Here is an 11017-nt window from a genome sequence, read left to right on the forward strand (position 1 = left end):
GAGTAGCTGGGACTACAGGTGCCTGCCACCACGCGCGGCTAATTTTGTTTTGTATATTTTAGTAGAGACGGGGTTTCACGGTGTTAGCCAGGATGGCCTCGATCTCCTGACCTCGTGATCCACCCGCCTCAGCCTCCCAAAGTGCTGGGATTACAGGCATAAGCCACCGCGCCCGGCCTGCGAGCAGCTAATTTTTAAATCAGTTTACAATCCTTTCAAAAAGAACATTTTTTTTCCCATTTGAGAGAGATTGAAAAGGAAGCAAAAAAAGTTTCACAGGGAACAAATGTAGAACTTATCTCAGATTTTCAAACAGGTCTAACCTCGGAGGCAGCACAATACCGGTTAGAAGCACAAGGTTTAATGTCAGAAAGACCAAAATTGGAAGACCCTCATGAACCACACATATTACCTATGTGATCTCCTGCACATGGTTGAACCTCTATAGCCTCAATTTTCTCACATTTAAAATAAAGTTAAGGCTGGGCGCAGTGGCTCACGCCTGTAATCCCAGCACTTTGGGAGGCCGCAGCGGGTGGATCACAAGGTCAGGAGTTCGAGACCAGCTTGGCCAATACGGTGAAACCCTGTCTCTACTAAAAATACAAATACAAAAATTAGTCAGGTGTGATGTGCACCTGTAGTCCCAGCTACTTGGGAGGCTGAGGTAGGAGAATTGCTTCAACCTGGGATTGAGACACTGCATTCCAGCCTGGGCGATAGAGTGAGATTCCATCTCAAAAATAAAATAAAATAAAATAAAATAAAATAAAATAAAATAGGCCGGGCACGGTGGCTCACGCCTGTAATCCCAGCACTTTGGGAGGCCGAAACAGGAGGATCACAAGGTCAGGAGATCGAGACCATCCTGGCTAACATGGTGAAACCCTGTCTCTACTAAAAATACAACAAAAAAATTAGCCGGGTGTGGTGGTGGGCACCTGTAGTCCCAGCTACTCGGGAGGCTGAGGCAGGAGGATGGCATGAACCCGGGAGGTGGAGCTTGCAGTGAACGGAGATCGTGCCACTGCTCTCCAGCCTGGGCGATAAAAGCAAGACTCCGTCTCAAAAATAAATAAATAAATACAATAAAACAAAGTAATACTACCAACCTCATAGTATTTCTTTAGAGGTCACTTAGGAAAATATATAGAGAGATATATATAGATATAGATATTCCTAGCATAATGGCTGGCATATGACATTCACTAAACAGTGACAAAGACTCTCTCTTGAACCAAATTTTAGTCAGGTTCCTCTGAGTACTTTTTTTTTTTGAGACAGAGTTTCGCTCTTGTTGCCCAGGCTGGAGTGCAATGGTGTGATCTCAGCTCACTGCAACCTCCGCCTCCTTGGTTCAAGTGATTCTCCTAGCTCAGTCTCTCGAGTAGCTGGGATTACAGATGCCTGCCACCACACCTGGCTAATTTTCATATTTTTAGTAGAGATGGGGTTTCAACATGTTGGCTAGGCTGGTCTCGAACTCCTGACCTCAGGTGATCCACCCACCTTGGCCTCCCAAAGTGCTAGGATTACAGGTGTGAGCCACTGTGCCCAGCCTTGAGTCCTCTTTTTGACTAGGCCTCATTCTTAGGCCCCGTCCTTGTCCCTGACAGTCCAGTTTTAGCAAGAATCCTACTGGGTCAGTTTAGCAAAAATCCTCCAACCTTCATATACGGTCAAATTCCTCATCTTCCACCCCTCATATCTTATTACCCTTGCCTGCCTTCAGCAAGAATCCTATCAAGTTGGTTTAGGGGGAATCCCCTTATCTTTGATATCTACTTCTAGTAATGTTCCACTGCCTGACTCCCACCCTGCTTCTTGGCTATAAACCCCCACTTGCCTTTGTCATATCAGAATGCAGCCTCATTGTATAGTAAGGTCTCTCTCCTATTGCAATAGTTCCTGAATGAAATTTGCCTTTACCACTTTAACTTCTTTCTGGCTCTGATTTTCTTTCATAAAAGTTTATTACTATTATTACTATTTTATTATTATTTATTTATTTATTTTGAGACGGAGTCTTACTCTGTTGCCCAGGTTGGAGTGCAATGGTGCGATCTCAGCTCACTGCAACCTCTGCTGCCCGGGTTCAAGTGATTCTCCTGCCTCAGCCTCCTGAGTAGCTGGGATGACAGGCATGCACCACCATGCCCAGCTAACTGTTTTTTGTAGTTTTAGTAGAGACGGGGTTTGACCATGTTGGCCAGGCTGGTCTTGAACTCCTGACCTAGTGATCCACCCGCCTCGGCCTCCCAAAGTGCCGGAATAACAGGCGTGAGCCACTGTGCCTGGCCTATTTTATTATTATCATAAATGATTATACTTTCTATTTAAATTCAATTGAACTAAAAATTCCATTGACCAGTGCCATTGTCAAGAGAGTATATTTCAAAGAATGCTAAGAATCTTTCTTTTTTAAAAAGCACTCTTTTCCCCTTGTTTTTTTTGTTTTTTGTTTTTTCGGGGTTTTGCTCTTTTTGCCGCCCAGGCTGGAGTGCAATGATGCAATCTCAGCTCATTGCAACCTCCACCTGCCAGGTTCAAGTGATTCTCCTGCCTTAGCCTCCTGAGTAGCTGGGATTATAGGCTTGTGCCACCACGCCTGGCTAATTTTGTTTTTTTAGTAGAGATGGGGTTTTACCATGTTGGCCAGGCTGGTCTTGAACGCCTTACGTCAGGTGATCCACCCGCCTCAGCCTCCCAAAGTGCTGAGATTACAGGCGTGAGCCACTGCGCCTGGCCCCCCTTTCTAAAACAATTTGCTTCTCAATGTATGCATTATCTGTATTACTGACCATGCCCCCTTTTAAATCCTGTACCCTCCTCTCTCTGAACAGTCTCATAAAAATATGTTTGCTTTGAACTTCCTAATTTTCTGCATTTGAGAGGAACAGGCAGTGAGGGTAAGGAGAGAGTCAGAGGTGAAGAACTTCCCCCCTCCAGCCTACTCTGAAGTTCTCAATTTTTCTTTAGGCGCCAGAAAATGACCTGAATTACTACGTTCATTAAAAACAAAACAAAACAAAACAAACAGCTTTGCTCTTGAGGGTCATTTTTACTTTCATTTTTGTTTGGTCAATTTTATATGACACTTGCTTTACAAAGTGTGGATTATCATCTTCCTGAAACCTGTTACTGGCATGTTCTCAAAGGTGATCAATGTCACTGGTGGTTCTGTGAGTTTTTTCATCTACTTAAAAATTATTATCTTAATAAATAAAGGTGGAATACAATTAACATAATGGCAGTGCAGTGAAGACCCCAAATCTGTTTTGAATTATCTGGAAAGGATAATGTGCCTCCTCAGTAACTTGATTTGTAACCACTTCAAATGACTTCCCTGATACTATGAGGAAATCCCAGGTGTTGATAGTTAGTTGACAGGGTGTTAATGTCATTAACATTCTGTCAGCTCTTCTTGTCAATGTGTTAATGGTGCCCCTGCTGCTCAGTCACTCTCTGTCCTCCGGTTGGGGAAATGATTTAGCCAGCAGTCAATCAAAAAGCTAAGCTGATTTTGGGCAACAGAAAGCCCTACCATTGACAAAATCTCTGTGAGTAAATGTGGTAAGAAATTTGTCAACTGGATATAAACAGTAAGGTCAACACTGTGGTTGATGTGCTTTTTTTAGATAGTTTAAGATGTTAAGAATGGACCACAACACATATTTAAAAGTCTAAGAAGCCCTCTTTTAAGAATGGATTTCTTTTCTGACAGAAAAAGCAAGGATTAGTAAGTAAAAATGATGCTTTGACTTCTTAAAAAAAGTAAAGTGTTGGGGTTCAGAGCACAATATCTGGAAGTATGCTACCTTGGCATGCTGAATACTTTGAGCTGAAGGATACCAGGAGGAACACAGAAGCAAGAAGGTGTCTCTGAACTTATCCCTCCCTCCTTCCTACCTTCCTTTGTCTCCTGAAGCAAGCCAAAGAAACTAGAATTCCTCTCCCTTGAAACAAGCCATAAAACCTAGGAAGATCACTTTTTAAGCTCTTCCATTCTCCACCAAAGACTTTCACATAGGCTGGGTGCAGTGACTCGTGCCTGTAATACCAGCACTTTGGGAGGCTGAGGCGGGCTGATCACCTGAGGTCAGGAGTTCGAGACCAGCCTGGCTAACACGGTGAAACCCCTTCTCTGCTAAAAATACAAAATTAGCTGGGCATGGTGGCATGTGCCTGTATTCCCAGCTACTCGGGAGGCTGAGGCAGGAGAATCGCTTGAACCCTGGAGGTGGAGGTTGTAGTGAGCCAGGATCACGCCACTGTACTCTAGCCTGGGTTACAGAGTAAGACTCCATCTCCAAAAAAAAAAAACAAGACCTTCATATGACAGGCGTCTTTTCCCCATACCTGGGGGAAGACTGTCATATAGAGATACAGAAAATAATCTGAACCAGTCTTGATGGGTTCCCTCCAGCTTATTACCATTAGATCATATCCTTTTATCCACCAGTCATACTAAGGGAGGAGACCATCCCTCATATTGTCTTATGCCCACTTTCTACCTCCAAAGAAAGAAAAAGTAAAAACTAAAAGGCAGAAATGAAATCCACAAGCAGATAGCTCGGAGCCACACCCTGGTACTGGTAGTTAAAGATCGACCCCTGACCTAATCAGTTATGTTATCTATAGATTACAGGCATTGAATAGAAAAGCACTGTGAAAATCCCTATCCTGTTTTGTTCTGATCTAATTACTGGTGCACGCAGCCCCCAGTCACGTACCCCCTGCTTGCTCAATTGCTCATGACCGTCTCACGTGTACCCCCTTAGAGTTGTGAGCCCTTAAAAGGGACAGGAAGTGCTCACTCGAGAGCTCGGCTCTTGAGACAGGAGTCTTGCCGATGCCCCCAGCCAAATAAACCCCTTCCTTCTTTAACTCAGTGTCTGAGGAGTTTTGTCTACCGCTCGTCCTGCCACAATACTTCTGCACAACTGCCCATAAAATACATGGTTTTTCCCTGTTTCTTTGAGTCTTCATTTATGGAGGTTTCTGTGTCACATAAAACTCACATTAAATAAATTTGTATGCTTTGCTCTTGTTAATATTGTATTATAGGGTGTCAGCCATGAACCTTAGAATGGGTCAAGAAACATTGATTTTTCTCTCCCATACCATCTAATTTTTTCTGAGTCAGAACAAGCAACCAATTTTGGGTAGAGAAAGGAAGAAAGAGGTGATGAGTTTCCTTCTAAAGCCATTGGCCCCAGCAGGCTAGAAATAGCCTTGGAAAGGTTTTTGTTTGTTTGTTTGTTTGTTTTTGTTTTTTGCCTATTTTTTTCTGACATTTACTTGTGGAGCTGTGGATCTCTCCTAAAACTGATTATACTTTACAGCATGCTCTATAAAGGTGATTCAATGATACTCACATTTGTGAGATTTATATGAAGAAAAGTTTTATAACTATAAGCACAGCCTAACACTGTTTGACAGTATCATTTTGAAGTGCTAAGTAAAAGCAAGGGCTTGGACTAGATGATCTTCATTGTCTCTAGCTATAATACTGTGTGATTCAACACACATTTACTGAGTGCCTACATTGTGCTAGGTGGTAGGCATTGTGGTGGGCATATAGTAATTAACAAACCATACATAATCTCTCCCATGGGGACAGCAAGACAGAGAACATACACATGTCAGACTGTCAGCAGCCTGAGGTCAAGTTTTCTATCATCTTGTGTACTGTTCAATTTTCATGCCTGGCAATGTCTAGCATATTGTAAGTGTTCAATCAAAATTGGGAAAGAGTAAGGGTAAATACAGGGTGCTCCAGGACATAGACTGACTTGGAGATTTGAAGATTCAACCTGCATATTCGGTTGCCCTGAAGCCATCATGCCATTGCTGCTAACTATAGAACTGTTGCTATTCTGAAGTCCAAAGGCATATGAGTGCTTTTCAGCTTGTGAACTCAGTCCTCATAGAGAGATTACTGTTTAAGTAGCTAAAGTTACTTTCCATGGAAACTATTCCCATACTTGTGCCCCTAATTTATTCAATTTAAAGGGCCAGTGACTTGAAGCAATACAATGTATTGGCACTGGATGGAAACATTGGAAAGATCATCGAGCACAAAGGATCCTATACTAGAAACGGAATCATGGTTCTATTTCTAAAACAGGATCAAGTATCTCACAATAAAACATCTTTCTCTTTTAGCATTGCCAGGAGGGTAAAAAATATATATATTAGGTAGGCACCAGAACTCATATACATACATATAATGATTATGCATTTTGTCTGTCTCTTTCTAGAAGACAGAAACTCTCAATGGGTGACCAAGAAGTCTTTCAAAGGAAGAATAACTTGAGCTACAGTTTTATCATTATAATCCATTAATTCATAGTTTTTAACCAACCCAAGTCAATATTCAAATTTTTTCTCTGAAATAAATTGCTGTGTACTTTATTTTGTTTCTTTAAAGAATATGATATGCAAAGTAACAGCCCCATACATTTTAATACAGTTTTCAATCCCCTTGTGGACAAACAGTCACACTTTAGTGCCACTTAAATGAAGAATAACCATTCATCTGTAACATACAGATACAGAAGGCTCTGGATTTTCATTTTAAAGTGCTTAATTACCTGCATAAAGAGAGAAATAAAATAAGGAGTCCAGGCCAAGTTCACGAGGGTTTGAAATTACTTTTCTTTTTCTAAATGAGCAACAAAGACTCAATGTTGCAAGCTGTTGTGTGGCTATAAGCCAACAGTAGAAGAAAATGTTCAAAAGAAAAAGGGGATCAGGAATTAAATTCAAATATAAGGCAAGAACCAAAATCGAAAGGTGAAAAAGGAGGTGGTGTTTCCAGGCACAGGACAATATAACATATTTGAAAAAAAAAAAGTAATCAGCAATAAAGTGAAACCTTCATATTAAGTATTCCAACGTGGCCAGTAATGCAACTCAAGGTTATTTTTGTGGATTCCCTGCCTCCAATCACTCACAAACTTATGTTGCCAATATTTGTATTCATGAAGGTACTCAGAATCACTAAAGGACCATACAAAACACAGTATCATTAATGAACCAAAACACTGAGAGTTAAAATTTTTTTTTACATAAATCTAAATTGCCATTCTTAAGTAATTCAAGTTCAGCACTGTGACTTCCAAGTTGGGCAAAAAGTAAAGCATATCAGAAAAGAAAAAGGCAATAGATTTAACCTTGAAACAAGGTGACTGCCAAATAGTTGTTGAAGGAATTTACTTATTATCAGATAAAGAATTTACAGTATTTATTCCCTCTAGAGATATAAAATGGTGAATCAATCTGTAGTTCAAGATATTTATTTAAACCCAGAGGAGAAGGATATGGCTTTAAGTTTTGAAAACTAAAATAGAAAATTATAAAAAAATCAGTTCTAATGTAGTCTATCTTTAGATACCAGATTTAACATTAAACAATTCAAGCTAAATGCTATTTCTCAAGTTTTCCTTTTATATATTTTTATGATTTATATGAATATACTGCTATAAACTAGAAGTTTCAAAAAATATTTATTTAACAAGAAATGCTTAATGTTATACAGATATCTACTATAATTTATGTAAATATATCATCTACTGATCAATTCGTCTATCCATCCAACCATGTATCCATTTATTCTTCACAGTCCTTTCAGTCTAGTGATATTAGTTATCCTCTTATTGTCCTTGAAAATGCACACATGCCCTCAGAAAATGTATACACACACAAAAAAAATCTCAGACAAAAAAAACCTTCTGTTGATCATTTACTTTAAACATTTGGTTATATAAGAATATTCTGTTTTGTTTTGTTTAGGCTTCATCAAGTCTCTTAAGACTTACCTTGCATATCCTGTGGGCTTTCAAATGGAATTCTTCTTTGAGAAATAGCATTTTAAAAAAATCTAATTGTTCCCTTGCCTACTGGTTGAAAACATCATGAAACAAAATTTATGCTACTAATAGAAAAACAGCATATACACAAATTCATCCGGATGGTGTGAAAAGACTACTAAATCTAGAACTAACCACACAGTTAGTAGACAGACAGACATAAAGACTAAAAACTAGACAAAATGCTTAAATAAATAAAGGATATGGTCATCTTTTCCACAAACTTATCGTGTTGATTTTCTGCTTGGGGGAATTTCTTGATGTCACGTTCCAGATGAACAATTTGTTGTTCCATTGATGCAAGGTTGCTCTTGAGAATTTGAGCTGAAACTAAAGAACAAAGTGCAAAGGATTTAGAATATTTTACCAGGTGCTCCACAAAACATCTAAAAGGAGATATTATCAGTTAAAGTCTTTTTTTAAAAAAATGTGGGAAATAGTTTCATGAAGTCAACTCATATTTTTCTGAATTACTGCTCATAAAAATTCTACTCTCCATGAAATAAATGAAAATGTGTAATATAATAAACCAAATCATCATGTTTAATATGGGAATGTCACCATTTTACTCAGCCATTAGTTCAAATGAAACCATTTCAATTTAAATTTATTGATGGAATTCCTAATATTTCATTCTTTAAAATCTAATTTGAAGATTAAAGAAAAACTAAGGTTCAAAGACATGTTATTAATGCATGTTCTTAGCTCTATAAATGATTTAAGGTTAAATTATATAAAAGGATCAAATATTTTTCTTTTGTAGAAATATCCTGATTTTTATAAACCAGTATCTATGGTAAAAGTTCCCATCTCTAGTACTTTTCAAAGAGAAGTGAAAAATAACTGTTGATACAGAAAGATGATTTAGAGCAAACCCCAGCAAACACAAATGAACGTACATACCCACAAAGATTCAGCCTGCCCTCAAACACTATCATTATTTGCTGTAATTACCCCTAACATTCTCTGCACCTTCCTTTTTCTCTCACTGACAAGTAATAATTTTAAGTATTGTATTCAAACTGCTCCTAAATACAAGCACATTTTTCAGATCTGTCAGGAGACTGTCTCTTTACCGGGTAATTTTTTTTTTTAACTTGCAACTATTTTATAGATACTCTATTGCTGCATAACTGCCAATTATGTATGAAAACACTTCTATCAGTATCAACAGCAGTTGGCAAGATTCTGGTTGCAAAGATGAGGTAAGTGTTATAATTTGATAGATAGCCCGTGACATTGGTTTTTAAATCCTGGCCTCTGAAATACTGTTATTTTCATTAAAGGACCATGAAACATAAATAGAAAAATACTATGATTCTTTCTTATTTTTAAGCAAAGTTAGTCTTATGCAGAGACATATCAGCATTACAATGAAAAATTCAAGAGACTGCCAAAATCAACCCCTTGGCAAATTTCAGCCAAACTGTTCAGATACAAATTCATCATGTTGACAGGCACATCTTTATAACTGAATGAGGAGAAAACACCTTAAATATACATGGAAGTTCAAGAGACTAAAAATCAAACACCAACACTAAAGACTACTTTTTTTCTATTAATCTGTCAGTTTAAATAGCTCTGTCCAATTCAGTTCCATTTGTTTAGATCTGACAAGCTTGGAAATTATTCTTTATTGCAGAAGAGAGTTTTATCAAAAATTTGCTAATGGTTCACCAATCATTGCTTGCTTTATTTAAAGGATGAGTTTGCTATGGAAGAAATAATTCTCTCTGATTTTAAAATTGAATTATTTCACTTAGGTTTCTCTGCTATATTCTAATTATTCAAAAGGTTTCTCCTTTCCCACTTGGTTGATTGAAAAAGTGAAGACAGGCCAAGTGTGGTGGCCCACGCCTCTAATCCCAGCACTTTGGGAGGCCGAGGCGGGCGGATTACCTGAGGTCATGAGTTTGAGGCCAGCCTGGCCAACACGGTGAAACCCTGTCTCTCCCAAAAACAAAAAACAAACAAACAAAAAAATTAACCAGGCCTGGTGGCGGGTGCCTGTAATCCCAGCCACTCGAGAGGCTGAGGCAGAAGAATCGCTCAAACCCAGGAGGCAGAGGTTGCAGTGAGCCAAGATCCTGCCACTGCACTCTAGCCTGGGGAGCAAGAATGAAATTCCGTCTCAAAAAAAAAAAAAAAAAAAAAAAATGAAGATAAAACATTGACCAGTCACTTATGTTAGTTAGGTTACACGGACATGGTGAAGTTCAGGGCACATGACCCAAAAATATGGTACCTTGGCATATTGAGTATTTTAAGCTGAAGAACTTTTAGAAATGACACCTGCAGGAAGGACTATCTGATCTTTCCTGGGCGCAGGTCTTAAGACCCTCATGTAGGCCCCGTGTGGGGGCTCACATCTGTAATCCCAGCACTAGTGGGGGCCAAGGTGGATGGATTGCTTGAACTCAGGAGCTCAAGAGCAGTCTGGACAATATGGCAAAACCCCATCTCTACAAAAAATATAAAAATAAGCTGGGCTGGACGTGGTGGCTCACACCTGTAATCCCAGCTCTTCGGGAGGCTGAGGCAGGAGGATCACATGGGCCCAGGAGTTCGAGACCAGACTAAACCACATAGTTAGACCTTGTCTCTACGAAAAATAAAATAAAAGAAAATGAGGTGGGAGGATTGCTTGAGTACAGAAAGCTGAAGCTGCAATGAGTTATGATGGCATCACTGTATTCCTGCCTAGGTGACAGAGTGAGATCCTGCCTCAAATAAATAAATAAATAAATAAATAAATAAATAAATAAATAAGGTGGGTGTGGTGGTATGTGCCTAGTCCCAGCTACTTAAGAGGCTGAGTTAAGAGGATCGCTTGAGCCTGGGAGGTTGAGGCCGCAGTGAGTCATGATCGTGCCACTCTTCTCCAGCCTGGGCAACACAGATTGATCCTTTCTCTTAAAGAAAAAACCAAAAACTCATGTGACAGATTTTTGTTTGTTTGTTTTTTTGGAGACAGAGTCTCACTCTGTCGCCAGGCTGGAGTGCAGTGGCATTATATCTCGGCTCACTGCAACCTCCGACTCCCTGGTTCAAGTGATTCTCCTGCCTCAGCCTCCCAAGTAGCCAGGATTACAGGCATGTGCCACCATGCCCAGCTAATTTTTGTATTTTTAGTAGAGACAGGG

At 39.4% G+C, this 11017-nt stretch overlaps 1 protein-coding gene across 4 annotated transcripts in view; it reads right to left on the reverse strand.

The window, feature by feature from the left end:
* DIAPH2 (diaphanous-related formin 2) overlaps positions 1-11017 on the reverse strand; it is a 964164-nt gene that overhangs the window by 391596 nt on the left and 561551 nt on the right. For all 4 annotated transcript variants that reach the window (XM_011987565.1, XM_011987563.1, XM_011987566.1 and 1 more), the window contains one exon: positions 8080-8204. In XM_011987565.1, the coding sequence (XP_011842955.1) occupies positions 8080-8204 (125 nt within the window). The remainder of the gene's footprint in view (positions 1-8079; positions 8205-11017) is intronic.

Source organism: Mandrillus leucophaeus, unplaced genomic scaffold, assembly GCF_000951045.1.
Source record: "Mandrillus leucophaeus isolate KB7577 unplaced genomic scaffold, Mleu.le_1.0 Scaffold311, whole genome shotgun sequence".
In the NCBI taxonomy this organism is placed as follows: domain Eukaryota; kingdom Metazoa; phylum Chordata; class Mammalia; order Primates; family Cercopithecidae; genus Mandrillus; species Mandrillus leucophaeus.